The following is a 27,017-nucleotide window of genomic DNA, read 5'->3' as shown; positions in this document are numbered from 1 at the left end:
TGTTGGCTTTTACTGTAGGAAAAATTACTCTCCCTTCATGAAATGCAAAGATAATTCTGAGAAAAACATTTTCTAAACATGCCTAATGGTTGCCTGGACTAGTGTTATTATATTCATGGTTGTTTAATATTTTAAGGTTCTAAGATATCTTCTTAGACACCAGAAGTCTTTGTTCTGTACTACTTTGCTTGGTATATGACATTTCTCCTAAAGAATAGACTATGCAAGCTGGCCTTATTTTACAATTTCAAAGTCCATAGTCAAAGCTACATTCATGAAAAGATGGCATGAGATTCCGCTGGGTTCCAGGCACCCCTGTTGGCCCTGGGGAATTTAGTGTTGGCTGAATCAGACAAATCTCTGTTCTCACCGTGCTTAATCCCTCTGGGCAAGGGTGGAAACAGAAAGTCAGTAAATAAGTATAGTGAACCCTTGACTTACGAACTAAATCAGTTCCTGAGGACTGGTTGTAACTCAGTCAATTCAGCTGAGGTCTGGATGTTTACCTGGGTACATGCTATAGATAACAAGAGGTAGAGAAATCTTCTGTTAACCTAACTAACCAAAGTTGTGTATGTCAAGCTGATCATGACTTGAGGGTCCACTGTACATAAAAAACACCAGGTGTCCAATGGGCGCCGTAACAGGATCTAGAGGAGGGGTAGAGCAAGTAGAGGGAAGGTGTAGGAGGTGGGAGTTCTGGCACTGACGGCTGACCTCGAAGAGTGGAAGGAAACTGCTCTGCAGACCCAGGAGAACCTCCGAGCTGCTCCGCAACTTCCAGATGCCCAGAGGAGGGGGAGAAAAAAGTCAAGAGAAAGATGAGAAAGTCAAGTCAGGGAGAAAGATGAGATGGAGACAAAGACCAGGGGCAAGGCTCGCCAGACTGGAAGCCAAGGCTAATAATTCCTGGATGTGCTGGGAATCTCTACAAGATTTTCAGCAGGGACTGACATCTGCTGATTATGCGTGTTTTTAAAATAAATGATGCTGATTTGTGTGTGTATAGAATTTTAAAACAAAATGAAACCAAAAAATATCTTCTTTTTGACTTTGCTTTAGTATGGGTTCTCAGCCTTTACCAGTCAGGTAAAACCGAGAGTGTGACCACTGCCTGGTTCTAGTCAGGGGGGAAATGGCATGCAATAGCACATGGGAGTTATTTGAAGTCTCTTAAAGAATCAAAATGCAAGCCAAGACATTTATACAGAGAGTATTAAATGCATAATTAGGAGAATCAGCAAAGAAGGAAACTTGATCTTTTTAGAACCAAGGACTTCATACATTAAAGATTTTTAAAAGAGTTTATTGATAAACCCTGCCAAGAGCCAAGGTCTAAAAATAGAGTGAAATCAGAGCATTTTCCTCTTTATAATGTGGGCTGCAGGCATTAATCTGTTAAACCCCAGAACTGAAGGTCTTTGAGCTGAAGTTATCAATTTAAAGAAAGAGGACTTGTGTTCACCTCTGTGGCTGTTTTATTTATTGGACAGTAGCAGGACTGTGACCCCACAAGGGATGAGTTATAAGAACAAGGGAACAAATGCTAGAAATTTTAAATTAGAGTAAAGAAAATTGAAATTTAAAGAACTGAATGAATTTCATTTTGGTGAGAAAAAAAGGTAAAGAATTTTGTTGTCTCTCTTAAATACATATACATTTAATATGCATATATGTTTATAGACATGCTAGGTATCACTATATCTATCACCTTGTACAATATGTATGTGTGTGTATTGAACTGTTGATATGGGTAATTATACTACTGCCTTTAAAGTGGCTGAAGGGTTTCGTAGCATCAGGATCCCTGCAGTAACCTTTCATTTGGTGTCTGGAATAAAATCTCTTCTTCATTCCAGAATGGCACATAGGTTGGGGATGCACTGGAGTTCACTTGATGGAATTTTTTAGTACATAATGTTTTAAATTTCAAAGGTCACAGATGCACCAAACAAGTGTATTTTCTTATTACATCAAGATCCAAGTGTTGTATAAATGTTCTGCTTGGGGTAACAGACAAAATGAAGAGTGAATCATATTTAAGCAGGTGAGCAGCACCATCGAAAAGCTCATATTTCAACACGAAGTGTTGCAGATGGATTTCCCCACCGACAGATTTCTTTGTGTTCAATAGAAACATGGAGGAAAATAAGGGCGACGTGTTCCACTTTGTGGATCCTCCAAAGGGCTGGTCACCATATTGGAGTCTAGCAGAACTTCTGGGCAACCCCAGGAAGCACTGCGGGGTGAAGTCTGGTTTCCTCTTGCTCAGGACTCGGTTCCTCTGGGTTGCCTGCAGCCTCCACGCTCTGAGCCCGTGGGCAGGAGAATCCCAGACGGGCTCTACCATTGCTCAGAGTACAGGGCTACCAGGACAAGAAGAAATCAGAGTCAATTTAAACAGTTGAGAGATGTGGAAACCTCCACCTGTATTTGGTAATATTTATATGCCAAGAAAAACCTAAAATATGCTCATTATCTAAGGAACACTTTTAGATCATTCATAGTATCTGTTCTGGAGCCCTCTTGCAAATTCCTTGTCATGGCTCTGTGGCTTCACTTCGAAGCCATATATAGGTCCCTGCATACCACCACTTCCAATATCTCCACATTTATGTGGTTCTCAGTGCCATCGAGTCTGCTGTCTTTCTAGCTTCCCTAACACTCCCGCATCTTCCTTTGGGATGTGGTCTGTGCAGCAGATGCCTTCTCTCCCCACCCCCTCCTCCCAGCCGGACCTCATGTGTGCAGGAAGTAGATGCTGCTGGCCAAACAACCTCTTTCCAAGCGTGCCATTCCCTGAAGTTCTGTGCTTTTTCTTTAAATGTCCCATGAATCTTATGTTCTACTCAATAAAGCCTCCCAATATGATTATTTTTAAAGAATATTCTCCTCAATCTTTAGGTAAATTTAAGGCCCAAGAAGATGTACCACTGCACTACCCGGGGTTGCCAACCCTTTCCTCCAGCCCTACCGTATGTGTCCTCCACTTCAAAAGGTGTGGACCTACTGCACCCCAAGCACTATAGAGTCTAAATAGTTCAACGATTATTACTTCCAGAGGCGCTGACTCCACCCAGTTCCTCTACAGGTTGATTTGGAGGCTTTCTTGTGAGCTACATAGCCCTTATTTCTTCTTCACTAAACCATAGAATTCTGAAAAGAAAATACTGACCAATGCTTAATAAACATCATTTAACAAAATTAGAATGAACAAAATTAGAATTATTTTCTTGCCCAGAATTTAGACCTCTAAGTATTGACTATTACTCAAAGCAAAAGAAAATACATCTTCAGAACATATACGATGTTTCATACTCTTAAAGAGCAAGACAGTGACGTGTGCATGGAAAGAAGACACTTTCAATCATGCAATTCATATCATAAAACAAATTGTAGTTCTGTACAATTTTTGTAGCTTTAATGAAAATCTTAACTCAAAGTGACTTATTTTTTTTAGAAAAGACATGTAATCTAAAAATAAAATGAGGCTTAGAAAAGTGTTATCTGCATAACCATCATAATTCCGTTTGGTGGAATGTGTTACTTTTACTTTAGCACTTACCGTTTTTATAACCATGGACTAAGATGTAAACTAACTTCTCTATTATTTCTACGTCAATACTTAGCCTAATTTTTATATTTTCAAAAGATGTTATTTTTCCGTTTTGCATAAGCAAAATAACAGCAAATTCTAAAATGTAGGCTTTTGTAAGATAATAAAATAGAAATTTAGATAAAGGACTCTGTCATAAATGCTTTGCCATCTGTCAGTCAAGCAAAAATGACTGTTACAATGATTACCAATGCTCTTGTGTATGAAAAATGAAAAGCCAAAAATCATAGTCATTCGTGATTCCTTTCTTTGGGTCAGACCCAATTTACCGCCCTATTTGCCAAGCAGCTCTGGAATCTGGGCCCCCGTGTGTCCTCCCCAAGGTGCCTGCAGCAGTCTTCAGCCCGGTGAGTTAGGGCAACTCGGATTCCTGCCTGCCCCGCAGTGAGCCCAGTGCCCTGCAGTGATTGGACGTGCTCAGCTCCAACCCTGCAGCTCAGCCCCCCGACTCAGCTGCTCTCCCTCCTCCATTCTCTCCCTCCCTCTGCACCCTAACTCCAGCCCCAACCCCAACCCTGCTCTCCTGGCTCCTCCCCATGACCCTCCATCTCTGGGACCCTGCATCGCTCTCCCCAGGCATGGGGGCTCTCCTGAAATCCCCCAACCCCTTCCACTCCAACTCCATCACCCACCCCCAACCCTCTTTTCTGGCTGCTTTCTGTGTGGTTCTTAGCACCTGGAAGGGCACGGGCATTGAAGATCTTTATATATATGGCTGATCTTCTTTAAAGAGAAAGAATAGAAAATGATGACTAGAAAACTGCTAGTCTTCTTTCAGATAAGTCTGCATCTGACTGTCACTATTGAAATGGTCATATGTACATCTTTGTTAGTTTATTTACTTAATTTCTGACTGCTCCATAGATTTTTTGGCTCCTTAAACGAAGGTCTTGGCTACCTCACCCTCTTCTAAAAGCACTCAAGAAATGTTTGTCAGGTGAGCGTTATCAGACCCTTGCAAATGAAAGCTTTGGGGGTAATATGTGTGGCCTTCTTGTGTTTACATTCCAAGAAGATTCAGTAATTGTCCAATAATTGGAGTAATAAATATACACCTTGTGGGGTTTGTGGTTTGAGAATTTATGCAAGCTCATCCAGAATTCCCTTTTAGGTATGGAGCAACATAGGGAGTTGGCCTTACTACACATAATACATATACTAGATTACATCTTTTCCAAATGAAGAGATGAAATGTTAGGTTACTAATGGTTAGTCTAAAAACATAGATGTTTAAACTCAAAGGACATGACTAATGAACTAATTTTTAAAATAAGACAAGAACTAGAAGATTACTTGTTTTCAGTACATCGAACATGATCCCTTAAATCCCCTCTGTGAACCTGTGCAGTGCTGCCCCACTGGCCTCTTTCTGTGTGGGCTGGGGAGGAAGTAAGAGAGAGAGAATCAGAGCATCTGGAGCACTTCCTGAAGGACATCCTAATCTCATCGTGTCCACGAGATCCCCCATGAGAATATATGAGAATCTCACTTAAACTTTTCAAATTAGTACAAATAGGTTACTAAAGCTGGAACAATAGCTGTTATCTGTGCACAGTTATTATTAAGCTTTGGAAATACCTTGTTTCTTTTATTGTGTTCAAAACTCCTTGTTCATCCTTGAAATCACATTGATAGTCATTGAAATTAACTTTGCCTTTATTAAGTATTTTTAATTCTTAAATTTCTGGAATGTCCAAGATACCTAGTCACCTTCCTTGTGACCTTTTCATAGAATTCAATCTGTCAGCATGAGCTTGTAATTCTGCTGTTTGCCACACATCAGATTAGGCCTTGGAGTCACACAGTGCTTTCGTTTGGGCATCCCTTCTCTTCCGCTACGTCACCCTATCACATGTATCTCCGTACCACAATATTGGAATCTTTGAAGCTTTCTGTAAAATACAGATAATAAAAAAAAAAATCCCCCTTGCTTTCATCCTTATTGAATAGTCTTAGTTTTTATTTTGTCCATAAGGTTACAGATAAAACTTAGAATTATTTTGTCAGACATTGTTCCAAAAGTAGTCTTTTTAATTTTGATTGAAATTATGTTCAGACTGTAAATAAATTTTGGAAAATATACTGCCTATTCGATGTGTGCTCTTTTCACTCAAGAGCAAGGCATTTCTTTCTATTTATTAATGTTTTCTTTTATGTTACTCAGGAACACCCTCTAATTTGGTCCATGTAGATTCTCCACCTCTTTGCTGAAGAGTTTATTCAAAGACTCAACCTTACCCATACTCAAGAAAATGCAAATTAACACTAAAAAGAGATATCATTTTGCATCCAATAAAATGGTTAAATTAAAAAAATGATTTAGCAATGGATAATATCTACAGGGTAGCTCATACTGCTAATGGAAGGTAGATTAGTACAACTTTTTGGCTAGACATAGACAAAATCCAACCCACCAATCCAAAGTGTTGATTCTAGAGAACATTTTAGCTGTGCACACACTGCATTCCACCACCATTGCTGGTATAAACAAACCTTTGGAAGCAAACAGCTGCCTACCAACATGAAACTAGATAAAGAATGGTAAAAAAAAAAAAAAAAAAAAAAAAAAAAACCCGTGAGCAACCAAGCTTACTTTGCTTTTGGATAAATATCACTAACATATTGACTTGGGAAATGTCACCACAAAATGTTGTGTGAAGAGAAGTATATGCAGTGTGGTGCCATCAACATAGTGTCATTAAAAAGTGAAACCCTCCTAGGATCCTGACAGTGAAGCATCATTGTCAACCTGACTGATTTAGGGAGCGCCTGCAGAGCTGACTGGGTGATGGGGGAACTGTTCCCGCCAAATGGTTTATCTGGCAGCCAACCCAGGGCGTGCCCATGAGGTCAGACCAGAGTTTGAAATTTGTACATGGTGACAAAAGTTCTAGGCATGATGGGGCTTTTAGGTTGGCTATTCATAAAGAAAGAGAAGTAAAATAGCGATAATGATTTATTTGTAGGCTCCTTTCTTCCTTTCCATATATATTCTAATACATTGTCTCATCTGCCTTTTCTGTCAAATCTCTAAGGTTGGCAGGACTGAAGTGCAAACTTTGTAACCTGAAACTTTCTGTTAGATATGATAGAGTTGAAACCTAAGCCCTAATATCCTGCACCAGGGCACATGGGCGGCATCTGGGAAAATGAGCATGAGAGTAGAAACTTCCAAGTCATTGAAGCCCTTATGGTGCATCATTTGCTAATAATCTCATTTTTTCTTCTGTTTATTAGAAACTACTTTGTCAATAAAATTTAAAACAGCCCTCTTTTTTACTTAATAAGTGTACATTTCAGAAAAGTATGTCTTCTTTTCCTAAAAACTTTTATCAATTGGTACCAATAGGAAAAAAACGTATTATTCTCCTTTTTTAAAAATATAAATTAATTCATTGTACTTTGAAATATATTTAGCAAAATATCTCATTAGGGCAATATTGATGGAACATATTTTAAAATTCTTAAATGACAACAACAGTGTTCCATGCAGTTTGTTCTAGAATAAATGTATCTTCTATTTAGCCTTATTGGTTATATACCAGATGGGATTCGGGATCTATTAGATAATATATGGTTTATAAACTAAAACCAATTTATGAAGTTGTAACTCTGAATTGTATTCCTTTTACTGGCTGCTATACATTATATTAGCATATTATTAAATTAATTCATATATTGACCAGATAATAAGTCAACCACAAATGACCTTTAGCAAGTTGATCCAGTGAATAGTTCCTTGATAGATGGTATTTATTGAGCACTTTGTTAAACAATTCACATTTGAAATCTCATTTAGTCCTGAAAACAATCATATGAGATTGGTCCACATTTTGTTCATGTGTTAAGAACATTTAAGGAACTTGATGTAGGGGTATGGGTTTAATTGAAGGAGCTAGGATTTAGACCCTGGAGCACAACTCAAAAACCAGTAACCTTCAGTGTTATACACCCCTCTCTCCAGTGTATAATTTAAAGGAAACATTGTCCTTCTTCATTCACCAATGGAATGGAGAAAGGAAGTCATTTTACACAATTAGGGGTAAGTGGTAAAGGGAGAGGGAGAGAGTGAGATTTTCTCAATTTTCTCAGAATTCTCCAAAATAATTTTTACATTAAAGCATAGAGACATTTGGCCTTTATGAAGTGTACTTGCATATTACACAGAAGTGACACATACCAATTCAGAGTCTCAGGAATCATTGATTGTTTCAATGACTTTATGACAGGATTCAGTGTCGTAAAATAGGCACTTTACAAACCAATAATTGTGATTTCTACATTACAGTTGGAAAGTGAGATTTAGTCAGCCTGTGTTTCTGGATCCACAAACTTTGTTTCTTCCAATAGCTCTTAAACTGAGAAAATTATTTAAATTTTCAATATTAATGATGACTATATAACAACTACATCTTTTGTTTTTCAAAATGACACCACTGAAAAGTAACAGGTGAATTTAATATAGTCAGTAAGTCAAAGTGTTTCATTTTAATAGCTTTTTCTATAAACCAGTTGCCAGACACTGTGCCTTGAGTTTCATAAATATGTGAAGTGAGATGCCTTTCAGTACGTGGTATCTACGGAGTGTGTGACCGGCTATATGGCAATTGGCATGCACACTATTATTTAAATTTACTTTGAGTCTGAGGCCCCTAGTTTTATTAACACTAACGCAGGAGCCCAAAGGTACATCCATTTTGCTTACAATGAAATAGATCCCAATGGCCACATAAATGGTTACCAAAAAGTTCTTTTCTTATCAATAAGAAGTTTGACAACAGGCAGCTCCAGCTTTTCCTCTCTGGTCTGTAGCCCAGCTCCAAATTCTTCCCTCTTCCCCAAAATCTCTTTGTTTTTATGAAATGCCTAGAAGGCTATGTCCTGAGGGTGTCACTATCTTTAAAGCAACATTTATAGTATACGAATAAAGCCAAGTACCTCCCAAAAGAAGTTGTGTTGCAAGCTGTTATAATCATTTTTGACCCTATATATATATATATCATCATTATAATTGTGATTTTATGAAGACTGTCATGTACACACCAACACTACTATAATTGGAAATACCATAAATTATTCATTGATGTTGATATCAATTTAATGGTAGTAGCCAATTTATTGGTAAATGTATTTTATCCTTAATACATAAGATTATGTTAAGAATAGTGAATTCATTAAGTGGGGAGACCTCCCTCTTTTTTTTTTTTTGGTACCAGGGATTGAACTCAGGAACTTGAGCTTGCCAGGCAGGCACAGTGGAGACCACACTTTTGTAAAAGGCGATACTGGGTACCGTAAAGGACAATAGCTGCATTTTTTGAATACTTTAATCACCTATCCATTTGTTTCCTGTTTTAGATTAGATATAGTCTCCCTTTTAAGGAAAAGGTAAGGAAGAAACAACTGTATCCTACTCTGAAATGAGTTGCAAATATCAAGTCTGGACTGCAGTTACCAGTTAATTCCCTGGTGTCCACAACTAAACAGAAAAATAGTTCTACGCTATTGACATGGCAATGACTGAAAAAGTCGGTCACTTATCAAAGAATTAAAGAATTAAACAATGAACAAATCTAAGACTGCCTGTTCCAGTCATGTATGAAAAGCCCTTTCTGGTCATTCTCTCACTCTGTTAGGTCCAAGAAAGTGGCAGATAGAGATTTGTTCAGTTCAGAACCAAAGCTACCATTTTCCCATTTGTATTTTGACATTGATTTTCATTCGATCTTTTGCATTAATAAAAATAAATCTGAATCTTGCATGCAGTCTTAAAAAGAGCAGGACACACAATAAGATGCTGCCACACATATCTCAGAATGGCTTAGATCTAAGCACCGACAACGGCAAGTGTTGATGAGGACATGGAGTCACGGGAACTCTCCTTGCAATGACAATGCACATGGCATGCACTGCAGAAGACAGTAGAACTCAATACATTTTTATTATAGGATCCAGCAATCAAATGCTGGTGTTTGTGCAAAGAGTTGAAAGTTTAAGCCCATATGAAAACATGCACACATATATTTATAACAGCTTTGTGCATAACTATCAAAACTTGGAACCAACCAAGATGTCCTTTAGTAGATGAGTGGATAAATATACTTTAATGTAAATAGAAAAATGGAATATTATGCAGCACTGAGAAGAAACATCAAATCATGTAAAAGGAAGAAGTAACCTTAAGGGCATACCACCAAGAGAAAGATCGGATAAAGAAGATGTCGTGCCGAAAAGAACGAGAAACTAGAAACATTTCTAGCTAAATGGATGCATCTTGAGGCCATACTCTTCAGTGAAATAAATAGGACACACATGTGTAAATACCGAATAGTTTCTCTGGTGTGAGAAACTGAAAGTGTAAGTGAGGACCAAAATGTAAAATAGATATTGTGAAACAGGAAGAAAATGTTCAAAGGGGAAGGGGAACTAGGAAGAGAAGTGGGAGAAAAAAAAGAAGGTAAAGAAAAAATGAAGGAAAAATGGAAACAAAGCTTTTTTAAATAGGGAGGGATGGAGAGGTTGAAGGGAGAGAAGGGGAATGGGGAAAAATAAAAACCAAGATATATCATGTACAGGTACAGATTCCCAATAATGAATGTGATCATAATGTACCCCAAAAATGTACCAATAAACTTAAGGAATAAAATTTAAATAAAAAGTTTCAGGTTAGTTACAAGAAACTAGCAGGGCTGAGTGAGAATTTAGAGGGAGGCGGGCGAGAAGCAAGGCTGAGAGACAGGGATGAGGGCAGCAGGAGCCCCTGCATGGCCTGCAGGAGGACATGGACTGCACATCCAGGTCCAGGCGTCCCCCGTACTGTCAGAGGACAAGGAGGAAGAACCAAGGGCCTGGCTTTTCCATTCCACATATGCCAATGTTCACATATCAACTCTGACTAACGTTTGGCTTCAGAAAGCTGAAATGGGATGATTCTCTCATTCTTTGATAAAATTCAGCAGCATTTTTGCACATAGATGGTCTACTGACTGCAAATAAGAGCAGATGAAAAAAAGTTTATTGTCCCATTGGTGCTTCCCTAGGTAGATTAAAATAGAACTTCCGATCTCATTGTAAATTCGGGTATATGGCATTAATTAGGGTCAAACTGAAAACACCACGTTCTCATTATACTATTAAGAATTCAAATTGCATTCATTTTGAATTCATTTTCCCTCTTAATGAGTTGGAATAATATTTTAGTATCTTAATTTATTAAGTCATATAAATGGAAAATATATTATCATAAATTAGACATATTAATTATAATATCCAGGACAGCTAAAATATAGAGATATGGACAGATAGACTGATTTATCGATTTACTGCATCATCTGCTTTTAATATATAACTGATAGATTCATTGAAGAATAGATTTACTTCCTCCTCTTTTTTAAATGGCTTCATCATCATTCACAATTTAAGTCCAAGGAATCCTAAAGTGAAGCACACGATGCAGACACACACACATGAGAAAAAATGGCATCCACAGTTAGACCTTTTAATGCAAATGGAGTATCCCTTCTGAGGTGTTATAACAAACTGGCTGAAGCAGTAAAACAGATGAATGTGCAGCACACACATCTAGTCTGTGCCGCACATAGACCAACACAACTTCATCTCTCTAAGGTGGACGCCAACCATAGGAAACTGGGTAAAACGCTAAGTCAGCAAGGCTGTTTTCCGGCTCCTTTTTCTGCTCTCCTCCCTGGAGCCGCCTGCCAGGGGCCCGCACCTCTGCAGACTGTGTAGACCCCACAGAGGAGGCAAATACCATCCCAGCCATGCGGTACCCAGTCTTTCCACTTCCTTCAGGGGGACTTTTCTCGTGGAAGGTGCGATGCACACACTGTTTTCAAGGCGAAGGCTTCAGGGTCCGTGAGTTCGGCTAGGCTTGCTTTCTTTTCTGCGGGCATGTTCTTGATGAATGACAATAATTCCTATAGGCAGCCAGCAAATTACCCTAGGTGTGTGAGGCAGACTCGGCTCCCTGGATAAAATCTTCACTCTTCACAAAAGGCTTTCTTCTTCCCTTTTAAAAACATTTTTACGCAATTTTGAAAAGCAAAGTTTTAGCGAATCTGAGAACTTCTAATATCTCACCAAGTAATGTATTAATTAGCTCTAAGCATTCGACAGTATTTACTGAGCACCTACTATGGGGTTGGTACATACTGCACTTGGGTTAGGAATGAGAATATACCAGAGCACAAAATAAAAGACCAGGCATCCCAGAATATGCATTTGGATAGGAGACAATAGATGATAACAATAAATATAACAAATTAGGACACATCAAGGACTCTGAAGACTTCTGTAACATGACAGTAAAATGGCCGTTTTAAGCAGTGTGGCTAGAGTCACAGTGAAAAGTGGGCACTTGAGCTCCATTGAGAGAATGTGGCGATTTGCCTGTGTCCTGCATGTCTGTGGAATGAACGAGTTTTCAGTAACAACAACAACAACAATTAAGTAGACAGAGTGCCGATCCTTCAATCCCTGGAGACCACTGAAGTTTAGAGAAAGGAAAAGAGAATGACATTGCTGAGTGACTTATGCTGTCTTTCCGAGGGAAATGCACAAGGGTTCAGGCTTCCTGGAATGATGTGTGCATTAAGGAGCCACTTCATTTTCTTCCCAGTTTGCATTTTACAACTGGTCCCGATACCAAAGGGCAGTAAGTAGAACATGTATTTGGAAACACATTGCAAAATCATTTTGCAATTACTTATAAAAACTTAAAATTTTCTTCCAATAAAAAAAACTAAAATGTAATGTGATTTTTGTTATTGTTAATCAACCCTTGGCCTCACCGGTTTGTCTCTCACTGTGGGTGACGTCCCTAGGTTTCCAGACCTTCAGGGATAAAACTCCTACGTCCCTTCTTCCAGTTTTTCTGCTTCCTTTCAAATGTTTGGCATGTTTCCCTATTAAAAAGCATAATTTCAGCATTTTCTACACCAATCCCCCCGCCTTTGAAGACAATGGTTAAAATTAGTCTGAGGAGCAGGCCTCATTCTAATGCCTTTTCCGCCTCCATCTGTTGCATGCCATGGGTATATGGCATATTTTTAAAGAAAGAAATGTCTGAGACGCTCATTATAAAGTTAAAATCACCTTTCTGAAATTCTATAGCTTGAAAAAATACATTTAAATTTTTATTGGTAGGATATTAAAGCAAGCACAGGCAATAAAATCTGAGAATGGTTAATTGCTTTCTTTTCGTATTCTATACCTTCATTCAGTTCGGTGCAATTAATTGTGGCAGAGACTTCTTATAAAAAACATGTTTTGGACTTCGACAGTGCGACCTTGCTCCCTGAGGCCAAAGTGCTGTTCTTTGCTCTTTCAGATAAGGAGGCAGGGAGGTATCCAGCTCCTGGTGGACCTGCTGGACCATCGGATGACCGAAGTCCACCGTAGTGCCTGCGGAGCTCTGAGAAACCTGGTGTATGGCAAGGCCAACGACGATAACAAGATTGCCCTGAAAAACTGCGGTGGCATCCCGGCCCTTGTGAGGCTGCTGCGCAAGACCACAGACCTGGAGATCCAGGAGCTGGTCACAGGTGAGGATCTCCAGGTACTGGACATTCTGACCTACCCCACGGTACATTTTCTGTTATCCAGCCCCGTCGGGAGGGTGCAGACCAAATGTTACAGCCTGGGGACTGTCAGAGTGCTAATAACATCGGCAGTCTCAATTTATGTTTTCAAGTGAGTGAACAGTAGAATCGAATGTAACACACATGGATTGCTCATATTGCAGAATTAAAGTCCTGTAAATGTAGCCCTCACTGACACTCTCTGATCACATTTCAGTCCTCGTCATTTGATTTACAAGTAGCTGAGCATTTTACAATACCTGCGGGCCATTATTAGGATAACACTAAAAATAATTGGTAAAAAGACAAGGCATGTGAGTTATAGGTAATAAAGTATATATTCTGGTTTACAGTGTGGTTAACAATGGAGAGCTTATTGTACCTAGAATTTAACTTATTAAGTAAAATATTTATGCCTACTCAAAATCACAAGGTTGTATTACTACATATTAAGGGATTTTTTGAGAGTTAACATGAGAGAAAGTCTTTTCGTGATCATAGGGTTTGGGTTTTTGTAAAATGGAGATAATTATAGTGCTTTAGAGAGTCAGGAGAGTTTAATGAATGAGAACACCTAAAGTGTTCAGCACACGCACCTTCTTTAGAATGCTCGGTGACGTGGGAAACATTAGCGATTTGCTATCAACCCTCACTTTTTTTATTAGTACATGATGAATACATTTACTGTGAGGAGTTGATATGTGTACTACACACATTTTAATTCTTTTTCATCCGTGTCCCTTCCCCTCCTCTCCCTCCCTCCCTGTATTCGTTCTCTTTCCATTTGCAAAAGATCTATCTCCTTGTTTCCTATTTGCTGCATTTTATTTTCCTTTTATTTATACTTCAGTTTTCCATATAAGTGAAGCAATACAAAATTTAAGCTTGTGTGTATGGTTTATTTCACTTAATATTATGGATTCAAGTTGCATCCATTTTTCTGCAAATGACTCAAATGTATCCTGTATATCAGAGTAGTACTCCACTGTGGATAAATACCACACTTTCTTTATCCATTTGTCTGTTGATGGACACAAAGGCTGCTTCCAAGATTTAGCTATAATGAGCTGTGCTGCTTTAGTCATGGGTATGCATGGATCACTGTAATACGATGATTTTATATCTAGTAGGTGAAGAGCTGGATCAAATGAAATTTTGAATTTTGGAGGGTTTTTGGGGAAATTTCCATGCTGATTTCCATAATGGTTGTACCAGTTTATATTCCCACCAATAACATAGAAGGATTCCTTTTCCCCCCGCAACTTTGCCAGCATTTGTTGTTATTTGACTTCTTAATGATAGCTATTCTGTTTGGAGTAAGGTGGAATCTCAATGTTGTTATAATTTGCATTTCCCTAATGGCCAGCAACGTTAACATTTTTCATGTATTTATTGGCTATTTGTACTTCAGAGAAGTCTCTATTCATTTCACCTGCCCATTTTTTGATGGAGTCTTTTGTGTTAAGGGGATCTAATTTTTTGAGTTCTTTATATATTCTAGAATATATATGTAGCTGGCAGGTTTTTTTCCCATTCTGGGGGTTGTCTCTTCATATTGTTGGTTATTTCCTTTGCTGTGCAGAAGCTTTTTAATTTGATACTGTCTCATTTGTTGATTGCAGTTTTATTTGTTGGCATGCTAATGATATAGATGGCCCTGATATGGGATTCAAAACTGTTCTAATGCTTCCTCTTCTCAGTTGTACTATGCTAGATGGTATGTGGTTTCTGGTTTACAAAAGCACCATTATAAGCTGGTATTGCTAAGTGGATTGCAAAGTTGACTGTCCTGAAGATCTTTTAAATATCCACTATCCCACATACCTTCTGTCTCAATTCTAAAATGTCTTTCTATCTATGCTGATGAAGTATATGCAAATTGATCTGTAAAAATGTGTTGCACAAGCCACAGTATCATAAATATTTATTCAGTACTGGGTCAATTCCCAGCTTCAGCATAATTTTTAAATTTTTTACCCTTTGAAGTTGCCACATTTCTGTCTAGCTGAATCACAACTAGGCCTGTATTTTTCCTTTCTTTTCTTTTCTCTTCTTTCTGTAAGTAGAGAATTGTCTTTGTAAAAAAAAAACATTGTTAAGCATTACCATATTATTAATATTTTATGACAAACTAACATAGATCAGGCAAGGTAAAATTATCATCTGTCACATATTGGATGTCTAGGACAGTTCTGAGATGTGTTACATTACTGGAAAGTTCCCTAGCATCGTGGTCATGAATTCCCATGCTTAATTTCATGAGTTCTAAGTTGGAAATGCCTCTGAGAAAAAAGACCCACTCTGTGTAATGGAAACATGAAGCCCTTGCACTAAGCCCTTGCCCATGGATACACAAATCCAGAGGAACAGAACCCCAGCAGAGAGCCTTCTGCACACCCGGTGCCTCTGTTTTACACTTCAGAAAAAACTGAATTTTGGTAAAAGTTTGGCGTACACCAATATAGAGCCTTTGTCCTGGGTAGCTCATCTCATTACCAAGAAAACTCAGCCACATTGAAAACTTCAGATTATTAAGGAGTTAAAAAGGGAAGAAAATGTAGTGCCCACTACCTGACATGGTCTAGGACAGCCTTGTGCCCTGTGCTCTGCTAACACTGGGGCAGCAGGAAAGAAACTGATGGCATCTGCACCACTTCCTCAGCGCTGCTTCTGACAGACCCTGGAGGTCGCCTACCTTGCACAGGGCAAGAGCAGAAATCCCTATGTGAGTCCGTTTGGAAATCTTAGAGGCAAATGACCGGTTCAGAATGTCAGGAAGGTTTCTTCAGCAGCAAAGACTGTGCTGCAGGGAGCCCACTCGGACCTCACAGACCGAGAGAACTTCATCCCTTATTTAGCTTCTCCGAGAAGATCGAAGGTTTGTCCCCATGGTCACACCAAGACCCAGTGGCTTTGTTTTTTTTTTTATCAGTTTGTGCTAGTGGTCAAAGCTCTCTTTCTCTCCCCTCCTAGAATAAATGCTGTGACAGCTGAATCGATCAAGAGTGACAGTGGATGCTACCTCAGTAGGTGTTCTCTGCCTTTCCACATGCAGGGTCTCGTTGTGCTCGGCTGAACTTCAGGCAGGAATCTTGCCTTCCTCAAAAACAAACGTGTTGTCCAAACACTGTGGCAAGCTGGAGTTCCTGGTACCTGGAGTTAGTCATGGCTGCTGTTGAACAACAGCCACGTATCTTAGGTCCAAGCCACCTGCTTAGAGAAGGACATAGGGAGATGGCATCTCTGAGGACATTCTAGTGCCAAAGACACGATTGATTGCTGTGAGCCAATCTGGTAACCAAAATTCTCCATTTCCATAGTGGCAAAAATCTGAGGTGCCTGTAAACCTGCAAGACCCACCTGACTTCTAATCGGTTATTGCATCAATGATGTGAATGAGGCTGACTCCACTGCCTGAGGTGAAATGAATTCACCTCAGAGAACCGTAGCATGAGTCATCTTCATCTGCAGCACCAGCCCATGGTCACTTGCTAGTGAGCTCTTAGCCTGGGTTCTGTTGGTTCCTACAGAACTTTGGGGAAATTTATACAGTTTAACCTCATGGTCATCAAACCTTCCATCTCCCTTCTCTTTTATTCTGTTTCTTCTTCCTCTGAGACTCTTGTCTCTGGCCCAGTCTGATGGGTTGGTTCCTATAGAAAGCCTTCTTGTGTGACCCTAGGCAGGAGCTTTATCCATTCCTCAAGTGTGAATTTCTCCAGGTGTCCGGTGTGTGAAGCCACACTGATGCTTAGGCCAGGACCTGTCGCATGGTCAGCCGTGCTCTGCCCTGGAAGATCAGAAGTGTGTATCACTGTTGCAAAATGTTCAGAAGCGCCACCTGGCCACTGTGCTCATGTTTTATAAACTTTCTAGGTGAGCAGCAAGAGGGTCGTTGGCTCTGGAGGGTAGAGGTAAATGCAAGAGAAAAAAGGCTCACTTCACATCTTCTGTCACAAGGAACTGCTGCATATCCTTTTGAGAATTAAGTTAGATGTCCATGCATGAGTTAAATAAAATCCTGACTTAAATGTTACAACTGTGCCTTTGTGTGATTTTCCGGCAGACCTGATGCAGAGCTCAGTGAGGAAGAATGGCTGCACCCAGAAAGCCCCTCTAGTTGAGGGGTGAACAGCATGTCCGCTGCCTTCTCTTCCTCCTCACCCAGCAACCTGCATGGGAATTCACATCCACTGCAAGTTTACAGGGGGAGCGACAGTGAAGCCCTCTGCAAATTCCTCCTTAGATATTTTATAAACTAGGGTGTGTTGTAAACAAATACAAAGTTAAAAATAGCAGTTTTAGTGCTTTCCTTTAAACAAAGGAAATTTTAGAAGACCTAGCTGTCTATTCAGAGGGACTTAAGGTATGGAGAATGCCAAATTATAAATAATAGAAAGAAAGAAATGATCTGGCAAAGCTTTAAATTATTTATTGAATGTTTTTTTGGCAAACCATTTGAACAATAATAAAATGTTAAAATTGAAGTATTTCCATTCAACACATAAACATACATGCTGAAAAAAAACAGCTGCCCATCTGCGAGACAGCATCTATTCACGGTGGAACATATTTTGCCCCTGCCTATTAGGCCTTGCAATAAATAATTTTCTTCCTGTGCAATAATTACTGTGAGATGATGATCAGAATTTTATTTAAATCCAGCTGAAGCTATTCTGCACTAGCCATTACTCAAAATGCTCCTGAGCAAGTAAACTAATTAGAAATACTGCCCATCCTTCAGGCTTGACTAATACAATTTTTTTCTCTCTAAATATGGAAATAATAGACCTAAATTTTGAAATACCCAACTACAGATTTCTGAGCGCTATACAAATTATAATAAAAGTTTTTATTAAACCATAAAACTTGATAAATAAGTTTTATTTGGGTTCAAAGCAGATATCCTTGACAGCTCTGGTTCTCCGAGCCTAGAGAGTATCCTTCCACCTTCTGCTTTGTACACCCAGTGATCTTTCCTTTTAATCGAGGCAGCAGCCATTGGCCCAGCCTTATCCAGGACTCCAATTTTCATCCATTCCCTCTTCTCCGTGATCTCCTCCCAGGACCCTGAGCCCGGAGCACCTTTGGATGTCTCTGTCTAGACCTGCTGCCCCATGGGCCTGGGTCAGAACTGCACTCGCAAGGGAATTCATGCAAGTTCCTCAAAAGAGGCACTCAGGAGATGAAACCTGAAAGAAGTCAGTCTTAAACTCCCACGCATGACGGATACATACATACATATATGTGTATATATGCATATATACACACTAAATATACTAAATAGGGAACTTGGAGGAGAAAATTATTTCCTCAGGAATATTTTCTATAATTTTGTCTTTTATATTATAAAATCTCTAGTGATATATGATGATACATCTAAGTAAATGCTTTTTTCTGAATTTGTTGGTACTGAACACTTTCAGTTTAAGGCATCACCTTCTTCAGTTACAGAAAAGTAGCAGCAGCTGGGGGGGTGGCACACGCATGCAATCCCAGCCCTCAAGAGGCTGAGATAGGAGGATCACAGCAAGTTCAAGGCCAGCCTGAGCTACATAGTGAGACTGTGACTCAAAAAAGAAAAAAAAAGTAAATAAATAAACAATGATTCACAAGCCTCCCTTTTCTGTCCTCTCACTTTGGAATTAGACATATTTGGAACCTCTTGGACTGTTCCTCTCTCTTATACTTTCTGGTATAACTTGGAGTGCTTTGTCTTTTTATCATATAACTTCTGAGTGATTTCTCCGATACTTGGCATTTATTTCTCACATCTATTTGCCCCAACGGATGTATAAGGCTTTTATTTTCTTGGCAGAGGCTATGGAAGCTATACTCTTTTCTTTTAATTCTGAAAAATGACCTCCATGTTTTTGTAGCTTCTACTTTCATTTTATGAATATAAACTATTCAGGAATTTCTCTAAGAGATGCTCCAAAGATATTTTTCTTGTATAGCATAAATTATCTCAGTCTTCTCTAGTGTCAGTTTTTCTGTTTTTCTGTGGGCCTTTCTCATTGATTTTGCAGCCCTACTTTACATATGTGGTAAACCTCAATATCTCATATAAACCTCAATATCTAATACAACTTATTTGTAAGACAGAAAGTTAAGCATGTTAACTGTGAAGCGAAGCTTTGTCCCACGTGAGAAGGAGGGGTGAGCTTTAGGGCGAGGAGTCCTGTAAGGGTCTAGTTAGGAGCGCTTTTCTCCAAGAGTGATATCCACAGAACTTTTGAGTTCTCTCGAATGCAATCAGTGTCTTTGGCCACTCCACTGAGTTGTCAGCTTGGTTAATTGCCTGGCGCAGAGGGAGGCTGTGGCACTTTCCTGGCTCCCGGGAATTCTTCGTACTCACATGGGACTGGAGAATGAGAGGGTGATGCACTGTCTTTTCCAACCCTTTGCAGTCTCCCTTCCCATTTCCACACCCCATGTGCCTGCCGTCTCTGAGGATGACTCTTTCTTAGGTTCCTAAGAAAGCTGGCATGCAGCCGCCGCTGTGCATCTCCCGGGCTGAGCTGGCTTCTCCTTCTGCTCCACCAGTCAGCTCACTTCCGTCTGTCTCTGTCTTGTGGAGAAATGTGATGAAATTTCTCATCTGCTGAATTACATCCTTTTTCTTCCTTATTCCATTATAGCCCCAGTAAATAACATCCTCTTCCCTACATGAGTTCTGCGCGGTTTGTAGTAAATATTACTAAATATTATCTTGCTGATGGAAGCCAGCCTGGAGGCCTTGCTGTGGGTCTGTCAGCCAAGTGAGCTTGCTAATTCAAGGAAAGCCTGAATGACGCAGCATTAAACACTTCACATGGAAGGGGTCATTGGCACAGAGGAGAAGCATTCCTGCCACCCATAACCTCCAGCCTGTTTTCCTCTTCCCCTGTTTTCTGTGATCACCCAGAGGCATTGGCTGCTCTCCACCAAGCAGGAGCTGAGCAGTTTGTCCAGATGATCTTTCTTCCATCTTCATGGGATTTGGGGGATCAATTGATTAGCAATTCAGACCAGAAGGCACTGAAATGGGTCAGAAGAGAAAATTATTTAAATCAAACTCAGGGTCACTAGGGTCCCATAATTTAAAATTAAATCCTAATTTTATTTCTTATCTCAAGTAATATCCAGCCACATTGTCTAACAGCATATTAGAGATTCCACAGTAGAATTAAGCAACAATGCAAAGATAAAAATGAATAGAGACATTCCAATAACAAATGCCAGAATGTAGAGATGCCCTGAATGTTAATATAAACTACCAGATATCAAATTCCCAAGGAGAAATTGAAAATCAAAGTTTAAATTCCCTTTCATGTTGAAGTCCAAAGACATTAAAGTTCAAAGGAATGAAAGTCAAAAAATCAATATCTCTTGCCATTGTGTGTTCAAGTTCAAAGTCTACAATTCCTAAGTTAAGTAAATGTAAAACCATCCTCCCCAGATTTCCTGCTCTGCACAATCTCAGCCAGTGGCATTCCTGTGTCTCTGAGGGGCCAGTTTCTTAGAAGCTGAGTCCTGGGCTGCCTCGCTCCAGAATTGGCTGCATACTTTCATGGCCCGAGAAGATGCAGTATTTCCCTCCAACTCCAACTCACTGCTTCGTTCAAGGATGTGAGCACTGTTCCCTGCCCACCAGATTCGGAAGACAAAGCATCACAGCCCTAGGAGAAGTCATCCCAAGCACAGGTGTATGCCACAAGCCAACCCTTGCTGCAGTTGTGGCAAGAACTCTGTAAAGTCTGTACAGGTTCCCTATCACTGCTGTAACAAATCCCCACAAATGCAATAGCTCACAACAGCACAAATGCAAGACCACGCAGTGCTAGAGATCAGAAAAGCTAATTTTGACTCATGATTTCAGAAGTTTCAGTCCATGGTCATTTGGCTTCATTATTTTTAGGCCTGTGATAAGATACCACATTTGAGTGGGAACAGATGACAGAGGAAAAGTATTCACCTCATGATGTCCAGGAAGCAGAGAGAGGGGAGGGGGCAGGGGTCCCAGTATGCCCTTCAAGAGCTCACCTCCAACAACTTTCCACTGGGCCCGAACTCCTAAAATTTCTGCACCTTCCAACAGCACCACAGGTTGACAGACTGGCCCTTGGGGGACCTTCCAGGTCCAGCGCTAACATGGAAACCCTTATGGAAAATCCATTTCCTTCCCTTTTCCAACCTCTAAAAAAATGCCTACATTTCTTGGCTTGTGACTTCTTTCTTTGTCTTTAAAGCCAGCCACACTGCATCTCTGGTCATTCCATTTTAGTCACATTTTCCTCTGACCACAGCCAAGAATGATCCTCTGCTTTTAAGGAGCTGTGTGGCAGATTGAGCCCAACTGGTGAAGACGAGATCATCTCCAGGATCATCTCTCCATCTCAAACTTCACAACTTCCTCCCATCTGCAACATCCCTTTTGTCATGGGAGGGAGAATGTGAGTACCTTGAGGGACCACCATTCTAGGGACGATAGCATCTAGAGGAAGACAAGTAAAGGGAGATTCCTTGGATTCAGTCAGTCAAGAAGCATCACTGTGGCTTCAAGTGTCCATGATCTGTGAATTGAAATTCAACCCAGAAGAAAAAGTCCAGACAATGGTTAATCTTGGTATTAAGCATTTACCAGTTGAATGGAGGTTTGTCTATGCCTATTGTATCTTCTTTTGAAAAGTGGAATTGTAGATATTGGCACCATCTCACAATGCTATGTCTTGGCAGTAGAGGGCACCCCTAGCCCCATCACCAGGTGATTGGATTGATCAGCCATGGATTGATCAGGGAGACAGAAGCGCTATGAATGAATGGTATGGAAAAGGGATTTATTATCTGGATTCAACCCAGCTCTACAGTGGGAGCTAGAAAGGCTTTTCCTGTGCATCCAGCAATGGGCTGGCTGAAAGTTGACCTTGGTCAGCAGGCAGCAAACTGGAAGAAAAACTGGATGTGCAGCCCAGGCGGTCAAGGACCAACTGGCACCCTGGGGGACAAGCTACATCCCTTTTCTGCTTGTCATTGGTTGCATTTCATCTTTAGGAGTGATGCCCAAAAGCTGGTGCCCTGTGCCCAAGGATGCACATGGGCTTGGACCTGGGGCAGCTGAAGGAGGAGATGTGGTAGGAGCTGTAGAGCTGTGGACCCACGTGCTACTCCCACCCAGGCAGGGAAGCAGCAGAGGGGTGACATGCCACCCTCTGCCTGCCATAGCTTCTAAGCTCACAGCCATAGCTTCACACACATGAGAAACCAGATTTCTCCATGGACAGGTTTCAGCTGGAACCAAGCAGGGAGTGTTGATATTTATGCCTGGAAAAGTTGATCTTTTCTTCTTTCTTTATTAACTGTGCCACAAGGCATAGCATGGTGGATGTTTCTAGACATCTGTGCATGTCATTTACTGTGTTTTCCATTTTTATTGCTCTTCAATGTGCCTAACATGAGAACTAAGGTATTCTCTGCATTTCTTTTTTTTGGGGGGGGGGGGTACCGGGGATTGAACTTGGGTCCTTGCACTTGCGGAGCAGGCAACAAAACCACTGAGCTAAATCCCCAGCCCTTCTCTGCATTTCATTTGTAACAAGAAAGAATAAACATTCCTGAACAGCCACACTTGCCAATTACTGTCCTGTTTGCCTTCATGTCTATTGTTGCCTTGAATCCACTTGATGGGTCAGATGTAAGAGGCTTGCTTAGACATAGCTGGTCTGTGGAATACTGCTAGTCCTCTCTTCCTAGATCCAATTTGATTTATAGCAATAATTTGCCCATTTCCTGATCATAGGAGATCTTTGAGACACTTGACCAAATAAAGAGATGTTTGTACCCAAGACATCTGTAGTAATAGTTCAGGAATGGACACACTTAGTACAAGCCTCTGGTGGTTCTTAATATCATGTATGTTTGAGGATCAGCATTTTCTGCTGTCACAACACAAAGTTCTGGTAGGGACACCATGGGGAGGTGCTTAGGAGACAGGTACCTTGAGAGATGCTGAAACAATCTGTTGCTGATACAAACTAAATTATCCAATGAAAAATTTTAACCCATTTATCATTTTTGCAGATTAGGATGGATTTGAGGTTATCTCATATGCTAGCATGCTTGCTTGAACGAAAGCGAGAAAAATGAAATAGCTTCAAATGAATATGACTGAAATTGCATGTAATACCCCCCAACTTACAGCCAGCAGTAAACAACTGTTACTGATGCTGCTGCTATCTGGGGTGAGGCTTGCAATTATTATGGTCCACTGCTCCCGTGCAAAACTTCTTGGGGTTTCACCAAAACCCTCTGTACCCCCATCGGAGCATGTGGTGCGGTCATCATCCATTTCACACACGGCCAGCGTGAAATGTTGCAATATCCTGAGCCACCTGAAGTTGTCATTATCCATCTCCACGACCATTATGGCTGGGGACATGAGGTGTTTCTGATCTTACTTAGACTTACGTTTCTGAGCACTCCGAAATTTTATGAAGGTTCAAGCAAAAGTACCGGTAGGAGTGTTTTTTGTTGTTTATTTGTCAAGATTGAAATGTATGCTGCACTTTTTGCTCATTAGGTTTGACAATGCTTAACTGATTTGTGGCTCTACTTTGTGACTCACGAGTTACAAGTTAATTAGAAACACTTTTCCTTAATTATATTTGAGACTTTGCTCTATTTGCTCTACAATAATCACAAAAATCACATTAGTGTTAATGAACACAGCACAAAAATCCCCACTGAATCTTGGAGGAGAGGGGCACATTACAGAATGTCTAGATCCCTTGCCTACACCTGGTTTCCTTCCCAACAGATGTTTTTATTTGTTATTCTCAGTGAAGCATCCAGAATAAACTTCCTGCTTAGTTGGGCCTTAGAGGATGAAACCAGCCTGGCCAAGGAGCAGCTTCACTCTCACATGTGCTAAGCTACTTTCATGCAGTGGTCACCCTTCCAGTGGGTGCCTGTCGTCACTGCTGGTGTATTCTCCATCACAGAAGCTCCAGGCCATCAGCCACATGCACTGCCCCACAGGGGTATGGCTGGAGGAAGAGTCGCTACAAAATAATGTCTTAGCAAGGATCCCGTGTCTAAGAGATCTGTAATCCCCAGGAAGCGGGAAATCACACTTCGTGGTTGGTCTTCCTGTCATCCTTCTTTCTTACCCACAATCCCAAGGTGTGCCTGAGCAGCGCTGCAATCAATGATATAAAAATGGTGCAAACCCAAGCTCTGTCCTCAAGGAGTGGCCAGTGGAGTACGAGAGAGGGGTGGATGCCTGCTCTGCAAGATGCACACTGAGAAAGAGCTCAGAGGAGGATGCAGTCTCCAATGGAGAGATTGACAAAGATTTCATGAAGAAAACAGTATTTGAAACAGATTTTAAAGATGTGCATGGGTTCTGCCTGCAGGTAGTAGTGGCAGGAAAAGAAAACATGAGTCAAGAAAGTCATAGGTGTAAGCTCTCACAGGAGTCCTTTCACAGGACAGGATTTAGACGGAGTCACCCTGCTGCTTGCATTCCTGCAAACACATCCAGACACATGCACACGCATTTGCACCTTCTGCACGCCCACCATCACCTGCGTCCTTGCATCCAAACCCAATGCTGCCTCTCTGAAGGACATGATCTTTTCTCCCCACCCATATCTACCTTTGAATGTGATGCTCTTCATGCACTTTTGAGTGGAGGAGTAATGAATGAGGAGGTGCTTGTAAGACTCTGCATAACTTGACACTCTTCACGCAAATATTGCTAAACACACTCACAGCATCAGCAGTGTCCTCTTCGATGAGAAAAAAAAATTTGTACCCACTACTAACTATGTAGTACCTGGATTAATTAAGGAAGATGAATTAGCTTAAAAGGATTAATCTACTTTGCAAATGACAGTTGTCCAACGGAAAAGTTTGGAGATTTTTTTCAACCAATTGAAAAAACATGAAACCTTGAAGTACTTTTTCAGCACTTTGAGTACTGCCTTCCATAGCAAACACATTTAGTGCTTAAAATAATCATATGTATTAGCTTAAAAAGTGCCACTATATTTTCTGTGACTTTCATGCATGTTGAATTTTTTAGAGAATGAATTTTAATTCATAAACTCAGTTTTGTTTTCAAGAGGCAAACCTGCTCTACTCACCAGTAATTTCTGAAGCTTATCTGTGTGTGCAGTTACTTAATTAAAAGGAAGCATGAGGGGGCACTCTACTCTGGCTTGCAGTTTACTACGTTTTGCATTCACAAGTATCAATACTATAAAAGGCTCTTTCCAGTCTTCAGATTTTATGTCAAGGGATTTTTTTATAGTTACAAAGAGTGATCCTTTGTCCTTCATACGTTGTCCAAAATTCTTTCCTTCTGCTGTTAGCAAGAAGGAGTAATACGATTGGAGATCTAGGGCTGAGAAATGCAGATTTCAAAGCATTCAGAAAACTTTTTTAACAAGGAAAGATCTTGGACATTAACTCTAGCAATTTTTGTTGTTTCGGTTATTTGTTTGCCTTTTAAGTGCTTTTATAATCTTGATGTAGCCGATGTTTCATTTTGTACTGGTTCCAAACATGCTTAGGGCGACAAAGAAAAAAAAAGTTTAAAATAAGAGAAGGAAAGAACACAAAACTAAATCCAGTTGCTTTTCTCGGGCAGTGGATCCACAACTGCAGGAGAGTTTTCCTCACCTTCTTCACCTCGTCTATGCTGACAATAGATGCCATTCTCCCTGCTCGGGACCCCAGGGGCATTTCTGAGTTGTGTAATAGCCATACACCCCACCACATGCATCCTTCACTGAGGGCTACTATGGTTTGGATCAAGAATGTGCCCGAAGCCTCATGTATTTAGGGGTGATTGAGTCTTGGAGGCTCTAGTAGCTGACTTGCTGCTTGGGAATGTGGCCTGGTTAGAGGCAGGTCTGTCTCCCACCCAGGCTCCTCCCATCTTGGCTTTCTGATGCCAGGCCTTACTTAAGTAGCTTTTTCTCCTCTGTGCCATTTCTGTCTTGGAGCCAGCCCACCATGGCCTACAAGCGTGAGCCAAAGTAAACCTCTCCTCCTCCAAGTTGTGGGTATCAGATATTTGTTCCAGTGATGAGGAAAGTAACTAAGATGAGGACATTTGTGAGTAGAACGGTATTAAAGTACTTTATCTTCCACATCACCCTCAGGAGATTTCCAAACACTTTGTTGCATTAACCGAAATTAGAAATTTGTATTTAACACATAGTTGTGCTTATGAGACCAGCATGGATCATTTAGACTTTTTGAACAATTTATCCATTTAATAGCTTTCTGCAACACTGCCCCTGCTATTAACTTAGTTATCGGGGTGTGTAAACTCAGATGAGAAATTTTATTGTCACGGAAAAACTTCACATTGAGCATGGCTAGGTATTTATAACTTGAATCTAATGAAAATAGGATTGAAAGAAAGAATCATGTGGTCCCAAAATGGGAACTGTCCCCCAAACAAGAATTAAGTCTGGCTAAATGAGCCCCACAATCAGTAATTGGAAAGGAATACTTCTCCAGAATTTGCTGATCAGCCTCCAACCAGCAGGGTTTTATTAAAAGTCTCGTTACTTCCAGAAACACCCCTCACCAATTTTAGGTAGCATGGCAAATACTTGTGTTAGGGCAGCTATGTAATAAAACTGTCTGGGTTGCTATGGAAACAGCTATATCTATGCAAATTCGCTTTTTAAAAAAATCATTAGGCCTCAGAAATTCTATCTGACATGAAATTTACAAACACTCCAGCCCACGGCTATCCTTGATATTGTTTTGCCTTTTTAGCTGTCCCTACTTTCTTTTGTTGCCTG

The 27,017-nt window shown here is 40.3% G+C and overlaps 1 protein-coding gene across 6 annotated transcripts in view; it reads left to right on the top strand.

The window, feature by feature from the left end:
• Positions 1-27,017, top strand: part of Ctnnd2 (catenin delta 2) — an 871,879-nt gene that overhangs the window by 659,116 nt on the left and 185,746 nt on the right. For all 6 annotated transcript variants that reach the window (XM_087189427.1, XM_004845189.4, XM_004845188.4 and 3 more), the window contains one exon: positions 12,966-13,179. In XM_087189427.1, coding sequence (XP_087045553.1) covers positions 12,966-13,179 — 214 coding nt within the window. The remainder of the gene's footprint in view (positions 1-12,965; positions 13,180-27,017) is intronic.

This window comes from Heterocephalus glaber, unplaced genomic scaffold (assembly GCF_053883595.1).
Source record: "Heterocephalus glaber isolate CG9 unplaced genomic scaffold, H.glaber_assembly_v1.0 deba00001538, whole genome shotgun sequence".
Classification (NCBI taxonomy): Eukaryota; Metazoa; Chordata; class Mammalia; order Rodentia; family Bathyergidae; genus Heterocephalus; species Heterocephalus glaber.
This window is presented reverse-complemented; position numbering and strand designations above follow the sequence as displayed.